This window comes from Panicum virgatum, chromosome 4N, assembly GCF_016808335.1.
Source record: "Panicum virgatum strain AP13 chromosome 4N, P.virgatum_v5, whole genome shotgun sequence".
NCBI classification, from domain to species: Eukaryota; Viridiplantae; Streptophyta; class Magnoliopsida; order Poales; family Poaceae; genus Panicum; species Panicum virgatum.
Window position 1 is genome coordinate 2,625,466 of NC_053148.1, and position 18,108 is coordinate 2,643,573.

The window sequence follows — 18,108 nt, forward strand, 5'->3', positions numbered from 1 at the left end:
AGTTTCCTCTCCTCAGGGACACGTGGCGTCACCGGACCCGTCCAAGAGCGGGGAGCGGGTCCGGAGCCGTTGGCCCGGTGAGGAAAGAGCCTGACCCGTGGGGCCCGGCTGCTCCGCCCCTTATGGCGTAGTTACGGATGACTACGCGAGTCCTGACTTACTGCAGTACGAGTGGGTATCTCTGCTACAGGGTACGGACAAAATTAATGAAGATACAAAAACCTCCTAAGAAGGGAGATATTTAATATTTTGGCGAGTTATTACTGTTGCAGAAGGGAATGCTCAACTCCAAGGATCAAAGTGTTTGTCTTTCCTTGTTACTGAATGCACAGTTGCCTGGTCATGTCTGCTGTTACTGAAGCATTTTTCTGGATAAAAAAAAAAGGCTGCGCTCAACCTGTTTTTCTTTGACTTCGTTTTGCAGATATAACTGAGAGTTGGAGCTGTTAAGGAAACTCTTTCTGACGCCAGCTGTCATGGAAACTCTGCAGAGCCATCAGAAACACCATACGCTAGAGTATTCCTGTTGTTCTCTGAAGTCTGAAACCAATGCACTGGTGCTCTTAGCTCCAAATTCTGAAGCATAACAATTTTAGTTCTACGATTGAAATTCTTGTGTAGCAAACTTGCACCTTTTGTCATTTCAATGAGAGGAGGTAGCAGCATTGCATTCAGACTGTAGATTCCGCTTGTCGTTGATTTGGAGACATCCTCTCCGTAATTCTATATAAGAACCTGTCAAGCTAAAATCAAATGGCAGTTCAACATACTATTTATTGTTGTGAGAGAGGGAGAGCACTATTTTGTTTGATCAACTCAGAAGCATATGTATTTATTGTAGTGATGGTGTTCGATTCCATATTCAACTATCCAAACAACAAACTTAGAAGTGAACCAGATGCTATCAAGTTCAATTCCATTTGGAATTAGAATTATAATTTAACTACTAGAATCAAATTCATTTCCTAGGATCCAAACGAACCCTTAGAAAAACACATGATTACCATGTTGCAGCTGTCACAAACTTAGGAGTCGCGAAATATGGAGCGACAAACTTATGAGCAACATCTCTTCTTGAAATCCTAAAGATAAAAAAGCAACAGTTTTAAATTCTTAAAATATCAAACAACATGGAAAAGAGGAGCTTGTAATTAGTTTTTAAAAATAGCACTGTATAAGATTGATAACAACAACAAAAGGTGACTACAAAACTGTGGGACCGAAGCCGGCGACCAGAGGGGGGTGAATGGGAGCCGATCAAAATTTCTTCCGAAATTCAAACCGTCGGCCTATATCCCGAAAATCACCCAAGCCCTCAAGCGTTCTGGCCAAAGTTTGGAATAGCTATGGAAAAGCTAAACCAACACAAAAGACCTCGAACGAGCGAGCGAAACCACGAAGCAAATCGGAAGCGAATTGGGAAAACTGCAGAACTGATCTGCCTGGACCGGTCTGACCAGTGCGTTGGACCAGTCTGACCGGTGTACTGGACCGGTCTGACCAGTCGTGCCTACCGGTCTGACCGGTGGCACCCAGAAAACCCCCGAAAACTTGGATTCAAACGAATAATCTCAACCAAATGACCACGAAAATCGATGAAACTTGGGGGATAGCTTCACCCCTACCCCGTGAACATATCCCCAAAAGATCTCGTCCCAAAGATCATCGAATCTTGAGAATTATGGAGGAGATCAAAAGGAATGGGGTTTTCTCTAGAACTCAAGAAATCGAATTCGAACGAGCTAGTGATTTCAGAGGGTTTAGGACAGGGCTAGAAGCACGGGAATCACAGCAAATAACTCGTAACCTCCTCGCAATCAAGTGCACCAAAAACGAAATCGAAATCTCATCAAACAAGGCACAAAACGAGGAGATGGATTGATTCCAACCGCCCAGAGGGCACGAGGAGTTTAGGGCCTCCTTTCCCAATAAAATCCACAAGAGTTCTCACACAAACAACATTCAAATCTACCCTAAATAGATGAACAGAGAGAGACGCAGGGGCGGCGTCCTGGAGAACAGAGGTGTCCACGAGTAGATTACAAAAGCCGCACTTGACCTAACACAAGTGAAGGTGTATTTATACCCGCGGGACCGGTCAGACCGGTGCCAGGGACCGGTCAGACCGGTTGGCCTGCAGCACCCCCTGTACACGATCTCATCCGACGGCCGAGGTTCTTTCTTCGAAACGAAGTTTTCTCCGCGATGCCACCGTCTTGATGAAGATCTAGTCCGCGGTTTTGGAGGGTCCGCGAAACCCGGGTATTTGGCCGGTTTTGAGAAAACCGCCAAAACCTCACGCGCGGGAAGATTCCCGCCTCCGCGCCGTGGCCCTAGACGCCGTTCCCGCCTCGGCCTTCTGACGGCCCTAGACGCCGCCCGACGCCCGTCACCTCCGCGCCCGCAGCGAGGCCCTAGACGCCGTCGACGCCCGTCGCCTCCGTCAGTCCCGAGACCGACGCCCGTCACCTCCACGACTCGGCGTCTTCAACCGCCGTCCGCCTCTTTGGTTTTGTGGCGCAAACCAAGAAACCCGCCTTCCGTCGCCGCTTGCGCCCTCGATCCAGGAGTGGACGCCACAGCTGCCGCCCGGTCCGAGCTCCGGTCCCGGCTGCCCTTCACCGCCGTCCACCGCACGGTCCATCGGCCACAGCACCTCCACGGCAGCTCCCCGTTGACACTCGACGCCCGTGTACCTGCAATCCAAAGACCAAGCGCACGATCACACCGCACGGTTGACAATTCACTCGTCACAGCAGGGTAGAGTACTCACATTCCTCAATCTCCCCCTTGATGAGTGCATTGTCAACACACCACAAACGAACCAAGAGAAGTGAAAGAGAAGAACAAAGAAGCACGAAAGAGAAGAACTCAAGCAAGTGACGAAAAACTTAGAAAGACAAGATCAGTCACTTACTCAAGCAAAGATCGATCCCCTAAGACAAGGGCAAAAGCTCGACGCAATCGATCAAAAACCAAAACATGACTCCTCAAGGACAGAGGTAACGCTCGACGTAGTCATGCAAGAAGCAGAGGGAAAACGAGGAAAACCAGGAGCCAAGAACAAAGCAGAAACTCCCCAAGCAAAGCTTTTCCCTCTCACATGTGCAACTCTCCCAAAATGATGCAATCTCAAAGCCCTGTGCACAACAAGTTTTTCAAAAAATCAAACAAGTCTCACCCTTGTTCGATCACTTCTCTCAAAATTCTCCCCCTTGTTGGCACATGCACACATCAAGTCTAAAAAGACCTAAATCTCCCCTGAAGCTGAAACTTCCCCTGAACAGATGCTATGCAATGAATGCAATGCAGGAGGTGTAAGTGAAAGCATTCAGGGATACAAGGATATGAGCAACATCTAGTCACAAGCACGTGTGCATCCATAAACAAGACCTGCATCTAGCTCAATAAGGTATATCATATCAGTCTAGAGCTATGCAAGTTCAGTTTATGAGAAATAAAAGCATCACCCATGATCTAGCACTAACAAGTAGGGAATGAAAAGCAGTGCTACTCATACTCATACAGGTGAGCCAAAACAGCCAAAACAAGCTGCCAACATTCATTTTTCAATCAATTTTTATATCAAGCAATTCTAAGTGCCAAGGGTTGAAAGCTTATCATGCTTTACTTAGCAACGAGGCCAAGTCTATGCCAAAAGACAATCAGAAGCTTAAAGCACTCGTTTCAGTCATGCACAGCCTTGCCCGGGTTCTCACAAGTGCAAAGTGAGCCGTCCCGAAAGCTCGATCAGTGCGACAAGCAATCCTAACTGGATCTTTTCCATCCATTTCCAGAACAGTACAAGCAATTTTATCAGATTTAGATCATTTCAAATATGAATTGCTGAACGAAAGGTCACACTAGCATGAATAAGATAGCAAAGTATATCAACACGCCCTAACATGCTAGTAGCCAAGACAGGGTGATCATGTTTTCAGATTTTCAAATCAAAATAGCTTAACTCAGATGATGTCATATACACAGTGGAGCAAGCTATACATGATCAAGTTTATCAACTCACACTAGCATGCGCTAGAAAATCATAGCAATGTATACAAGAATGCTAGTGCAAGTGAGACAATGCAAAATGCAAATATGTACAATGCATATGCACAATGCAACTACCAAACCTAGAACTTAAGAGAAAGACAAAGAAAAGCTAAAAGCTAAGCAACTGAAGAAATAAGCAAATACAACGGCTCAAAGACACACAGGACTAGACCAATGAATCCAACTGAGTACCATGGAAAAGGCAACAATCAGAAAACCACCAGTCCATCCTAAGAGGAAAACGTACAAGCCGAACGCTCACATACCTCGATGAAGATCCCGCTGGACCTAGAGCATAGCAAGATCGAGGTCACCTCCCCTGCGTCCTCAGCGGGTCCACTTTCTGCTCGAACAGGTTCTTGTAGAGGTGAACGATCGAAGTGGAAGTAGTGGTACTAGATCGTCCTCCTGAGCTGAGGTAGTCGAGACAGAAAGGGCCGGAGCCTGCAGCCGGCGCAGTAACTCCGTATCATCATCGGCACCTGAGGTAGAGCTCCCCCTCAACAAGTGATACCTAGCACAAGAGAAGCTAGGACACAAGGAAATAGCAAACACCAAAGATCCAGAGCAATACTCAAGCAAACGGTTAGATGTTAGTCAAGCTACATGCAAAAGTATACCAAAAGACACTCTAGAACATATCAAGAAAGAAGATATTCCTAGAAAAGTCTAAAGGCACTCAACAACAAGAACCAAGGCAGCAAGACTATATGAAGAAGATAATTGAGCTAGCAACCAGAACTAAGGAGCAAAAGCTACACAAGCATGAGGGGACCAGACAAAGCACACACCCTGAGCTAGCAAGAGTTAAGACAAAATGAAAATCACAAAAACTAGCATATAGAGTGGCTAGTCCACCAAAGCACAGACCTAGCAAGCAAAACAAGTAGAGATGTAGAATCTACAACATGTCACACGCAGAAAATGTACAAAGAATTCAAAAGACAAACTCAAATGTACATAGGATACAACAGCCACCATGGGCTATCCATCAGCCTTGGAGAACCATCAAGTCTTGATCAAACCTGCATAAGACCAAGATCCATGGAGCACTTGTTCTACAGGCCTCCAACCTGCATCACCATCGAGACAAAGGAGGAGCAAACGTCTCGACACTGGGGTTAGCAAAGTGAGAAGCAAACCAGTGACGAGCCATCTGCTCTACGGAAGGGTAAGCAAAGTCAGATAAAGCGTATCCCCTGTCCCGTCTACTGTGAGGCTGACGATTACCACCGCGAGGAAAGCGTGGAGCCTCAAAACCTCCTCCAAAACCTCGGTCCTGTGGTCCATAGCCGTACTGAAAACGACCAGGAGCACGGCCGGCAAAGCGACCACCCGCTGGAGCACGGTAACCACCACCGTCTCCCTGACCTCCACCTACACGGCGCGCCCTAGCATCTCGCCTATCACCACGCCGAGGAGGACCATGCACCCGAGCAGAGTACATGTCCGCGTTCCGTCTCTCCTGCTCTCTCCTCACAGCCCGCTTCCTCCTGAAGCAAAACTCCTCCAGGTGACCTTCCCTGTCACAGAACTCGCAGTGGTACCTCACCTCACGCTTGGGAGGTGGAGGCCTAGCTTGCGGACGGGGAGGAGCAGCCCTCTTCTTCTGGGCAACCTGGGCTGTGGCAGCAGGGAGCGTGTCGAGGGAATTCCTCAGCTCATTGGGCTTTGGAACCCAAACCTGCTTCTGTGGAGGTGCTTTCGGTGGTTCTGTAAGCACACCATCCACGGGGTCAACAAGCGAAGGCTGCGTGCTCGTGCTAGCAGTGTTTCCAGGAGCCTTGCCAATCTTACCATACAACCTGTCAAAGTCTGACTTCGTGTATGTGTAACCGACCCCAAACCCATCACCACGCTTGAACTGCTTGATCATCATGCCCAACTGCGGCTCACTAGCATAAACCCAACTAATAATCGCCCTAACATAGGTATTCTCATTCTCCAGGTTGGCTTTCTCTATCGCAAGATTATCCAAATCAGATATCAAACCAGAGCAAACAGAGCAGTCAATAGGTGGGATAGACTCTATGACTTTAGTCTTTCCAAAAGACTTGATCAAAGCGTTCTTCTCCTCTAGCTCCAACCTAAGCGTGGGACAAAGCTTACAAGCGCCAAGCAAAACTGGCCTAGACTTCATTTCCTCTAGCTCGCACACAACAGTAGCAAACTTAGACTGCAATGAAGCTAGATCAGACTTAAAGATAGGACACTCCTCGCATTCAAGCACGTCGCTAACAATAGGAGCATCCTTAACCAGTTCTAGTTCATGCTTGGCCTTAGCGAGCTCATGAGACACGTCCGCAAGCGAAATCTTAGCAACATCTAAGTCCGCGACGTTCTCATCATGCTTGGCACGGAGAGCAACAAGATCGTTCATGTGAGATATGCAGCCAACGCACTCATCCTCACTAGACTTCTCTCTAGCACAAGCCAGCTCAGCCCTAAGCTTTCTACACTCTCTAGCTGCTTCCTTAAGCAGCCTCTTCTGGTTGTCGAGAGCGGCGTACAACTCCCTAACCTCTGTATCAAGCAGGTCAATCGTGGAGTTTACCTCCGAATCGCTCTTGGATCCAGGAGAAAAGCCGGAGTGCGTCGGTGTAGCGTGTCCACCCGAAGACGCACGAGCACCATTGGCTTCGCCTGCCATGGTGCAGAAGCTCTTGCGCCGACCGGCCGCCAAGCAAAGGCCGATGAAGCCGGTGGCTTCCTTGTCCCGCTTCTTCTTCTTCTTGTCGTCGTCGTCGGAGGTCGGTGAAGAAGAGCGGTCGGTGTCGGAGCTCTTGTCGAGGTCGCTGAGCTGCGCCAGGAAAGCCTTCTCCCGCTTCTTGGCCTTGTACTGGAAGCGCTTCTTGAGTGACTCCTTGTCGAAGCGTCCTCCCCGGTCACGACTGCGGTGCTTGTGGTGCCGACGCTCCTTGTTGGAGCCTCCCTCGTCACGGTCGCGGTGGCGGTAGTAGTCGAAGGAGTTGTTCTGGCCACCACCGGACTTCTTGGGGCAATCGGCGACGTAGTGGTTCAGATCGCCGCAGTTGTAGCACCCGGGGTTCTTCTTCCTCTGCCTGTTGTGGTAGACGCGCTGGAACTTGCTGATAAGGAGGCAAAAGTCGTCGTCGCCCAGCGTCTCCAGCTGCTCATCTGAAACAGAAGGCAAAGAGGCAAGAGAAAAGCCAAGAGCAGAGTTAGCGTTAGAGCTCGATCCACCTGGGCCAGTCACAAGAGCGACGCTCTTGGAGGGAGGGGCACCATTGAGCTTGGCTCGTGTCTGGTTATCCACCTCCGTGGCTTTGAGCTTGCTGAAAAGCTCATTCACCGTCAGAGTCTCATAGCCAGCAGACTCAATGATGGTGTTCACCTTGAGATCCCACACAGAGCGATCAAGTGCGTAAAGCAACTTGAGGGCCTTCTCGTGCTCTGTGTACTCAAGGGCACCAGCAGATCTGTTCGCATTGACCATGTTCACAATTGACTAAAAACGACTGAACATCAGGTCAATGCTCTCACCCCGGCTCATGTGTGAAGTTCTCGTACTCACGCCGATGAGTCTCGAACAGTCTGGCCTTCACCTGAGGTGTACCCTCGTGGTAGTTCTCAAGACACGTCCAAATTTTGTGGGCTCCCTGAGAACCTGGACACGTGAGAAATCCGCACGAGAAACGCCAGCGAACAAGGCATTGACGGCATTGGCGTTAGCCTCGTGCTGGGTCACCTGAAGATGCGTGGTCCGAGCAGCCAGCACATCGTAAAGCTGGTTCTTGGTAATCTCCCAGACCTCGGCTCCCATGCTCTGCAAGAAGGCTCTCATGCGAACCTTCCAGTAGGCATAGTCCTCGCCGGAAAACACCGGGATCTTACCAAGACTCGCCATGGTCGCCGAGTGGTTTTCGAACCGGTTAAGATACTGAAAACCTCAACCAAGCTCTGATACCAATTGTGGGACCGAAGCCGGCGACCAGAGGGGGGGTGAATGGGAGCCGATCAAAATTTCTTCCGAAATTCAAACCGTCGGCCTATATCCCGAAAATCACCCAAGCCCTCAAGCGTTCTGGCCAAAATTTGGAATAGCTATGGAAAAGCTAAACCAACACAAAAGGCCTCGAACGAGCGAGCGAAACCACGAAGAAAATCGGAAGCGAATTGGGAAAACTGCAGAACTGATCTGCCTGGACCGGTCTGACCGGTGCGCTGGACCGGTCTGACCGGTCGTGCCTACCGGTCTGACCGGTGGCACCCAGAAAACCCCCGAAAACTTGGATTCAAACGAAGAATCTCAACCAAATGACCACGAAAATCGATGAAACTTGGGGGATAGCTTTGCCCCTACCCCGTGAACATATCCCCAAAAGATCTCGTCCCAAAGATCATCGAATCTTGAGAATTATGGAGGAGATCAAAAGGAATGGGATTTTCTCTAGAACTCAAGAAATCGAATTCGAACGAGCTAGTGATTCCAGAGGGTTTAGGACAGGGCTAGAAGCACGGGAATCACAGCAAAGAACTCGTAACCTCCTCGCAATCAAGTGCACCAAAAACGAAATCGAAATCTCATCAAACAAGGCACAAAACGAGGAGATGGATTGATTCCAACCGCCCAGAGGGCACGAGGAGTTTAGGGCCTCCTTTCCCAATCAAATCCACAAGAGTTCTCACACAAACAACATTCAAATCTACCCTAAATAGATGAACAGGGAGAGAGAGACAGGGGCGGCGGCCTGGAGAACAAAGGTGTCCACGAGTAGATTACAAAAGCCGCACTTGACCTAACACAAATGAAGGGGTATTTATACCCGCGAGACCGGTCAGACCGGTCAGACCGGTGCCAGGGACCGGTCAGACCGGTTGGCCTGCAGCACCCCCTGTACACGATCTCATCCGACGGCTGAGGTTCTTTCTTCGAAACGAAGTCTTCTCCGCGATGCCACCGTCTTGATGAAGATCCAGTCCGCGGTTTTGGAGGGTCCGCGAAACCCGGGTATGTGGCCGGTTTTAAGAAAACCGCCAAAACCTCACGCGCGGGAAGATTCCCGCCTCCGCGCCGTGGCCCTAGACGCCGTTCCCGCCTCGGCCTTCTGACGGCCCTAGACGCCGCCCGACGCCCGTCACCTCCTCGCCCGCAGCGAGGCCCTAGACGCCGTCGACGCCCGTCGCCTCCGTCAGTCCCGAGACCGACGCCCGTCACCTCCACGACTCGGCGTCTTCAACCGCCGTCCGCCTCCTTGGTTTTGTGGCGCAAACCAAGAAACCCGCCTTCCGTCGCCGCTTGCGCCCTCGATCCAGGAGTGGACGCCACAGCTGCCGCCCGGTCCGAGCTCCGGTCCCGGCTGCCCTTCACCGCCGTCCACCGCACGGTCCATCGGCCACAACACCTCCACGGCAGCTCCCCGTCGACACTCGACGCCCGTGTACCTGCAATCCAAAGATCAAGCGCACGATCACACCACACGGTTGACAATTCACTCATCACAGGCAGGGTAGAGTACTCACATTTTCCTCAAAAACTCAACAGTTCAAGTTGATGTCATTCATCATTTAATAAGGTTACAATGCTATTGCTTTTTAAGTGTGTCATTTCACAATTTTTGTGGTACACAAACCAACCATCATGTTTAAAAGTGTAGCTTTTTCATGAATAAAATAACAAAACGATGTAGTTCATTTACCTGAATGGTTTTCAAGGCCAATCATGTTCAAAGACAAACCTTTAAAGTTGATTCAGGTTGCTGAGAGCGGAAAAGGAAAATGCATATCTATAACACAGGCTCCAACTTAACATTTCAACTTTCAAGAGTGAAAATGCAGGGACCATGAAATAGGATGTAAATCTTGAACACAATTGAATGTACACCGAAGATAAATTCACAAAAATCTTTTTCTTTGGTGTCCATAAGTTGGGTTCAGCATAGACCGCTTTCTTCTGTTCTTCCAAAACTCGTCTTTCTTTTCCTTCCTAGGTTTTAAGCCAGCCTTGCCTTTTATGATCCCTTGTATTGCACTCTTATCCTTTATATTCTTTCTTGCAGTCTTCACATCCAAAGTATTCAACAGTTTTCTGTACGACCTACGATCAGGTATTTGCCCACTTCGAACCATCTGCTTGTGGTAATAGAACGCCCTCGAGAAGTCACGAACACGGGCATATGCATATATCATTGTACAATATGTAATGGAGTCTGGTTTTAGTTCCAGAGCAGCCATCTCTTTCAGGAGTTGGGGCAATTTGTAATGCTGCCCCCCTCTCCCATAAGCATTCATCAAAATGTTATATGTCATGACAGTAGGCTTTAAACCAATCTTTCCAAATTCATATATAGCATCCCTTGCCTTGTACAACCCATGTTTTGCTAAACAATCAAGTATCATGTGGAATATGACTCTTGTTCCGCCAACCTTTTCATCAATCATAGTTTTCCATGTCTCCATTAGATTCTCTGTGTCACCAGCTCTCCTAAGAGTGTCAATTAAAGCTGTATATGTTTCTAACGTAGGTTTAAGTCCTTCTCTTTTCATGTCCAAATATATGGTATGAGCTTTTTCATGTAGTCCATTAACTGCATATGCACAAAGTAGTGCAGTGTATGAAGAAGATAATGGCTTAATGCCATGTGCTTTCATCCTCAAGAAAGCATCTTCAGCCTTTTCACTCAATTTCTTTTGCCGACCATAGGCTCTTATGAGACAATTGTATGATCCAGAATTTGGAGTAATACTCAAATCTTGCATCTCCAGAAGTAACAACTCAACAACTTCTGGCTGCAATCTCCTACTGTAAGCATCCATAAGGATATTATAAGTTGCTACTGTTGGTTGCAAACCTTTTTCTTTCATCTCAACGAAGAGCCCCTCAGCTTCTTCAATTTGGTTAGATTTGCAGAATGCTGTCATTAACATGTTATATATGCTTGTGTTTGATGCAATTCCTCTCTTCTCCATTTCTGACTGGATGATTAAAGCTTCCTTTCTGAGCCCCTGACAACAAAAGATATTGACCAAAGCAGCAGCAACATCCAAGCTCCAGTTAACTCCTTTTCTGTTCATCCGTTGGAAAAACTCCCATGCATCCTTAGCAGATGCCTTAGTATTCTTCATAATATTAAGCATGATTGAGGATGTCCTGTGATCAGGCTGGGCATTGTTCTTTTCCATGAGCTCAAAAATTTTCCAGGCACCATCATATCTGAAGAAAAGTAGAAACATGCTCATCATATTGAACATTAAATAACGAATTCAAAGAAGAAATGCAGCACATTTTCTGCCACACCTATTCATCATTAGTTACAAATGTAGTCACTTACTTGTCTCATCATTATAAAGTAATTACTAAACGATGTTTCTGCACGCAGTCTGTTATCTCCAGTTATATTATTCCATATATGTTTCTCAGATTCTATAAAAATGGAAATAGTGAGATAAATCGAATTGACTTACATACCCTGTTGATCACCTAATAACACCAACCTGGACTTCATTATCACATTTTTCCAAGCCATCAGGCACAAATTCACCAGCAATTACTAATACATAATGCTTCAAGAATCTTCCTAAAAGAAAGGCTTGATTAAATAATACACAAAACACCTAAAACATTGATCCTCCTTAATGGACTTAACAAGCAAGAGAAAGGTAGTTTTTATATTAAGTATAAACTATAAACCTATTATCTTTTTTCACTGACCTTTAGCTTATATATGCTTTCTCAGATCAAGCTTTACTAATCTTTAAATTTTGAGCTCATCGACCATACCTAAATTTTTTTTCTCAAGCCGGCAGGAGATTCTGCCCAAATTTTCATGAGCAAGTTTCTCTTCATCTCTTAAACTTGCAACCTGATACAAAAATTCATCCTCCACTTCCAAAACTTTTTCAAAAACTTGAATGCAACGGTCTATAGAATCCCATTCACATGCATCTGATTATATAAACCAATTAAAATTAAAAAGGAAGAAAAAATTCTGCAACAAGTGTAGAGATAGTCCTAGTTATTACCTATCAAAATTTTCTTTCCTAACATTCAACAGTAGTGACTAGTCAGCTGCTAGGCCCACAAATCTTCATCTAAGTGATTATCCAAATCCAGAGAACATGTGCTAACAAACCTTAAACTATTCAATTTTGAATGGCATTTGGTATGAATAATGCATAGAGAATAGCACTATAAGTCCTTGACACCAATCAAGACAATGCTCACCTCTTGCAGTAGGCAAAAGCAGATATCGCGGCATTGTAAACAACTGCCTCGCGGAACTCCCTCTCAGGAGGTAATCTTGCCACAATCTCCAAGACCTCATCAGCCATCTGGCACCGCCCAAGCGCAACAATAGCTGCCAGCCACACCTGTGGTGACACCGGCACCGGCTGCTTCCCCAGCAACCACTGGAACAGGTGGACACAGCCCAATGCCAGCCCCTCTTCAGACATCCTCCTCATCAATTCCACGCAGGCACCCTCGCTGAGGTCCTCGTGGCTGTAACTGGCCAAGAATTCGGTGAATGCTGAGTCCCCCACCGCTGCCGGGCTCCTAGCGAAGGCGAGGATTGCTTCCATGGTTGCCATGCTGGTGCTGCTGCAAACGCCGCTCACCCCTTCTTGGCTTGGAAAGAAGGAGATCGGGTCCAACCACTGGCATCCTCCTGCATCGTCCTCCTCCCCCTCTTCTTCTTGGTAGTGCGGTTCCTCGCGCTGCGTTCGAAAGGGGCTGACAGGCGGGTCCCACTCGCCCACCCCCTCTCCGCCTTCCTTCTCATCCTCGTCGGATTCTTGGAGCTCTTCTTCGTCCTCCGAGGCGTCGCCGCCCTCCCCATCAGTATCATCTCGGAAGGTGCTGGCAGGTCCACCCCAGATTTCCACCGACTCCTCCCCGTCGTCCTCGCCGTCGCCTTCGTTTCCCTGTCCTTGCAAGAAAAGATGCGGAGGGTGGGCGACTGGGTACCTTCGCGGCCGCGGGGTGTGGAATTGGGAGTGGGAGTGGGAATGAAGGAAGCATCTGGAGGAAGGCGGATATTTGATGGGGCGGCTAGGGCGGAAGGTCCGGAGAGCCGGAGGGGTGAAGGAGAAGGAGGGCAGCTGCTGAGCCTGCAGCGCCATATCCGGCGAGTGGCAACTGGCAAAGGACCAGGGGCGAACGCACAACGGGCGCGGAAGCACCAACGGCTCCGCAGGAAGGATAAACAGTTATAACGGCAAGAGGAGGCAGCGCCGCAAGGCCCTCTCCTGCCACGCCGCCATTCGGACGACAACTCCGAGACACGGGGGAGCAGGCGGCGGGTGCGGCCGGAGACGAGGAAGGAGAGCGGGGGCGAATGCGCGATGAAGAAGCTCACCAGAGTTGGAAAATGAGATGGATGAGGTCGGTGGAGGGTCTAGGGCGGGTGCGAGCTCTAGGCCCTGGAAGGTCGCCCCGGCGGCGGCGGCCGGCGGGGCGGGTGAGCTGCGCCTGCGCGTGCGCGCCTGGGAGGATTGCGGAGGAGGATAGGATTTTGAGGAGGGGATGAACCTGGGCCGTCGATCGAATGGATGGGCGGCTGCTGATCCAGGTGTGGGATGGACAAAACTGATCGAGTGGGTTCTAGACAGCAACGAGGGAAAAAAATAGTAAATTGCACCCATTATACAATAACTTGTCTGGTGGGTGCAAATTAGTCCAACAACTTATAAAATACTCAATTTAATACAATAACTTGACTAGTGAGTACAAATCGGTCCAAAACTTGTAAAATGTCCAATTTAATATAATAACTTGATAAATAAGTGCATTCACAGTCCAAACATTACACACCATTGTAACTAACGCAAGGTCTCGATAAAGAGTATATTCACGTTAGGACAAATTATTAAGTATTATTGGACCATTGATTTTTATGTTGCACCTGCATGGCAATGTATTTGGCCAAGATAAGAACCCTCAGTGTTTAGAAATTAATATTATGTCTTTACATAATTATTTTTGTATAGTGATTTAATTTTGATTAAAACTATTTAATTTGATATTCAATTTTGAAAAAAAAATCACCCTCACTGTTTTTGATATGTTTGATTATATGCATTGTTAAGCTAAAAAATCAATATATTGATACAAACTATTGATATCTTTTTTGAGCTTGGTACATATATTCTTAAAGCCTCCTATATTCATTAGAATGGAAAATAAGCTAAATCAAATAATAAACAGAAACAAACAAAGAGCATAGTTGAATACATGAGCGCAGAAGCGTAGGAGAAACCTAAGGTTTTAGGGTCTCTCTTATCAACTTCAGTGTTTCAGTTATGCTAATAGTGTAATTCTAAAATTTGATTGAATTTAAACTAATAAAAAAATTTAGAATTACACCATCAATAATTTCCATTTATTAAATTTAAAAATTATTGACATTCATTTACTGTGTTTAACATGTTGTTGTTGTAACGGTGGTTGAATAATATATTATTTTTTAATAAAACCATAATTAATTTATTTTGAGAATAAAATTAATGGCGTCCAAGGCTACATGAAAACTTATGGTCAAATAATACATTCTCACATAAATATATTGTTTACTTTTTTATTATGACCTGATGTTAGCAAACATATTGTCGTGTAAGGTTGCACTGTGAATGCACCAATTTACCAAGTTATTACTCTAAATTAAGTATTTTCTAAGTTATTGGATCAATCTGCACCCAGTTGTTAAGTTATTGTACTAAATTGAGCATTTTACAAGTTGTTGGACCAATTTGCACCCACCTATCAAGTTGTTGTAGGGTGAGTGCAATTTACTAAAAAAACAGAAGCATGCCTTGCTTTTCAGCGCCTCATATATGCACTCTAGTGATTATTTTCGGTTTAGGCCCTGTTTAGTTTTCAAAAAAATTGCACAGTATCTGTCACATCGAATCTTCGGACATATGCATGAAGCATGAAGCATTAAATGCAGTTGAAAAAAATAACTAATTTTACAGTCTAACTGATTAGCACCAGATGAATTTTTTAAGCTTAATTAGTCCATGATTAGACATTATTTGTCAAGTAATAACAAAATGTGGCACATTGTCAAAACCCAAAATTTTTCATCAACTAAACACACCCTTAGGACTTTCATCAGCACTAAACAGGGCAAGCATGAAGCAAGTAGCCCAAAAGGTATCACTGTCATCACTCATCAGTATCTTAGACGGTGCAAGAAAAAATAGTAGCCCAAAGGGTATCACTGTCATCAGTATGGGGTGTTTAGTTGGTGAAAAAGTTTAGGTTTGGGTACTGTAGCACATTTCATTATTATTTGAAAGTTAGTGTTCAATCATGGATTAATTAACGTCATTAGATTCATCTCGTATGAATCAATTAGACTATATAATTAATTATTTTTTCAATTACATTTAATACTCATGCATGTGTCTAAAAATTCGATATGACAATTACTACGCAAATTTTTTTTTGGAACTAAACGCCCTCTTAGACGGTGCAAGAAAAAATGGGAAAGCTGTCGCAAGTGGCTGGCTGTGGGTAAGAACCCACATACAAGGAAGAGCTGGGATTATTTTCCAAAAAAAAAAAAAGAAGAGCTGGGATCTACTCTAGAGACGTATGCAGTACGTTCTACACTTCTACTCCTCCACAACCACAAAGAATGGTCACTGTCCTTCAAAAAAACAAACAAAGAATGGTTACAGACATGCATGGCGAGCTGGAAAAGGAAGGCATACTCCTTTGTCGCTTAAGACTCAAGGAAAGGTGCCTTGCTTGCACATTGATCAGTGGAAGGATGTCCTGTGTGTGTCATCACCAGGGCACTTCACTTCTTGCTATATAGATGGCAACAATTCTCTGATTCACGATCTATTGATCTGGAGGCTCAAGGAGTCAAGGAAGATGGCAGTGGATAGATACTTCATACGACAAAGTCATACTGTGCTTGCATCTTCGACCTCTCTCTCAGTTCTCACTGTGGTTTCTCTTCATCCTTCCAGTATCTCGCACATGCCAGTGTCGTCTGCCACCGACAGTTGGAGCTGCCAGGGAACGAAACTCCACCGTGCCGTCAGAAGAAACACTGTACATTTGATGAGCTTCTGAACTCTGAACCATGAATGATGGTTGTCTGAACTTTGTGAACAACAGTCAGCAAGTAAGGGATGTTTGGATCACATCCACACATTCTGTGGCGAGTGTGGCGGTCGAAATTGGCGCCGCGGCCGTGGCGTATTTTATAACGGGGAAATGCTGTGGCGGCCACCTTCAAGCTTTGAACCAAACAACTGCCATCTGCTGGTGGCGAGCCGAACTTGAGGCAAGCAGCTGTGGCGGGGAAGCAAACACGATCATGGAGGCCACTAGCTAATGGCTTGCTTCGAGCCGTCTGACATGGCACGTGCCTGGAGAAAGACATTGCCCAGTCCAGCCGTTTTCTCAATTTATCATCTCATCAAGCCCTCAGGCTGTTGCTGTGAACCTTTGACATGGCATGTGCCTTGGCAACGCTTGTCCCATGAAAGTCGAAGTTCATTTTGCGAGAGCGCGAGAGATCCTGTCTTGGGTTTCTGCCACCGGCGTTCTGGATTTTTAGGATCCTGCGCCCTGCGCCATTGTTTTAGTTCAACGGTCGGCAGATTTTTTCCCGAACGCAGATGCTTAGGTACTCACACGCACACTCACTCCTATATACACGTCCGCAATCCTAAGCATATTCGAAAGACTAAGTCAGTAAATTTTGGAGATTGAGAAAGTCACAACTGAATGAATAACGCTGATTAAAGCCTATAATAGATTCAGAAAAATGTGGCAACCGTACCAAGTCTAGAACTCGAACTTTGCACCATAACGAACCCGATGCACAATTTGCAACTGTCGGTAGATCTGATCGGCCCCGTCTACACTTGACAGATTCCATTCGTAGTATCTGTGTGCCTTGGCCTTGGCCTGGGAAATCCATGGAGATGGAATTCGTGGCAGTAGAAAAGTACTAGGAGTAGAAGAGTCAACACTTCTTCAAAAAAGAAAAAAAAAAGTAGAAGAATCAACTGGCACCGGGTCAATTCATGGGGCGCGGTCCGCGCGGATGGAAACGGGACGGAAGCCAAATCGGTGGCGACCGGTCAAATAGAGGTGCCTCACCTCACCTCCCCCACTGCTCCCGTTGCTTTTTTTTTTAGCAAACATACCTGTATTAAGAGATAAGGAAGAGTACAAATACCAGTACAGATACGAGTACACCGTACAAGGATACGGAAAACAGCTTCTCCACCGTAACAGCACAAAGGGCCCCAAGAAAAACGAAAATTAGACATAGGTCCCTGGACCCCTTGCTCGCCGGATTCCTCTGAACACCCCGCCGGCCGCCGGCAAGGAAGACGAGGACCAGCCGCCGCCGCACCACAGGCCAAAGAGAACTCCATCGCTCAAGAGCTTTGGAAAGAGCCGCAGAAGACCCCCGACCCGGAGATCGAGGAAGAGCCGTCGGCGAACGCACCTCGGCCGGGGACACACCCCGAGCTCCTATGACCTTGGATCCGTCCTCGCCGGTGACGACGACAGCCGCCACGGGAGAGTCGAGGAAGATCCATCCACCGCACAACCGCAAGACCCGCAGCCACCTCCGTATTCTTGCAGCAAAAGACCGGTGACCCGCTCCACCGAGACGACGAGCCGCCGCGAACGAGCTCCTGTACAGATGTAAGGATCACCGGGGTGTCCGACCCTAGAGGAGGAGGGGGTGAATAAGGTCGCTAATCGCTTTCTATCCTAGGGCTCAATCTATTTGCATGAGATAAACCTAACACGTCCTACACATATAAGTTATGACTAAGGTTTATCTATGCTACTCTCTACTTACCCCTAAAAGACTTGCAACCTATAGCCAATTCTAATCAAACTAACTAGGAAAGTAAAGGCACGCAAGATAGAGTAAATGCGGAAACGTAATACGGTAAGTAAAGAGGTAAGAGAGAGAATATGCAAACTCCCATGAAGACACCAAGACACGATTTAACATGGTTCGGTTAGGACACCAAGTCCCTCCCTACGTCCACGACCACTTGTCCAACAAGAACAAGTGTGATGCCAAGTCTCTTCGCTTGATCACCGTC

At 46.9% G+C, this 18,108-nt stretch overlaps 1 protein-coding gene across 7 annotated transcripts; it reads right to left on the minus strand.

Annotated features, from left to right (window-relative positions):
• Positions 1-226: 226 nt before the first annotated feature.
• LOC120669767 (pentatricopeptide repeat-containing protein At5g50280, chloroplastic-like) lies at positions 227-13,556 on the minus strand. Of its 7 annotated transcripts, none has more exons than XR_005672796.1 (4): positions 12,239-13,542; positions 9,714-11,227; positions 1,005-1,082; positions 227-735 (listed from the first exon to the last, which is right to left on the minus strand). XR_005672796.1 is itself a non-coding variant. In XM_039949614.1 (2 exons), exons 1-2 carry the CDS (start codon positions 13,132-13,134, stop codon positions 9,910-9,912), a joined length of 2,214 nt encoding a protein of 737 aa, XP_039805548.1. In that variant the 5' UTR covers positions 13,135-13,542; the 3' UTR covers positions 9,709-9,909. The 7 variants fall into 7 exon arrangements, 1 of the variants encoding a protein (XP_039805548.1); XR_005672794.1 differs by having other exon boundaries at positions 227-743; XR_005672798.1 differs by lacking the exons at positions 227-735; positions 1,005-1,082 and adding exons at positions 11,346-11,437; positions 11,509-11,587 and having other exon boundaries at positions 11,079-11,227; positions 12,239-13,556.
• Positions 13,557-18,108: the final 4,552 nt, after the last annotated feature.

Bases quoted from the DNA above. Each gene is read 5' to 3' on its own strand.
- LOC120669767 (XM_039949614.1), bottom strand. From the start codon at position 13,134: ATGGCGCTGCAGGCTCAGCAGCTGCCCTCCTTCTCCTTCACCCCTCCG. The intron at 11,228-12,238 runs GTGAGCATTGTC...ACTTTTCTTCAG, and splicing joins GCTTTTGCCTACTGCAAGAG to ATATGATGGTGCCTGGAAAA.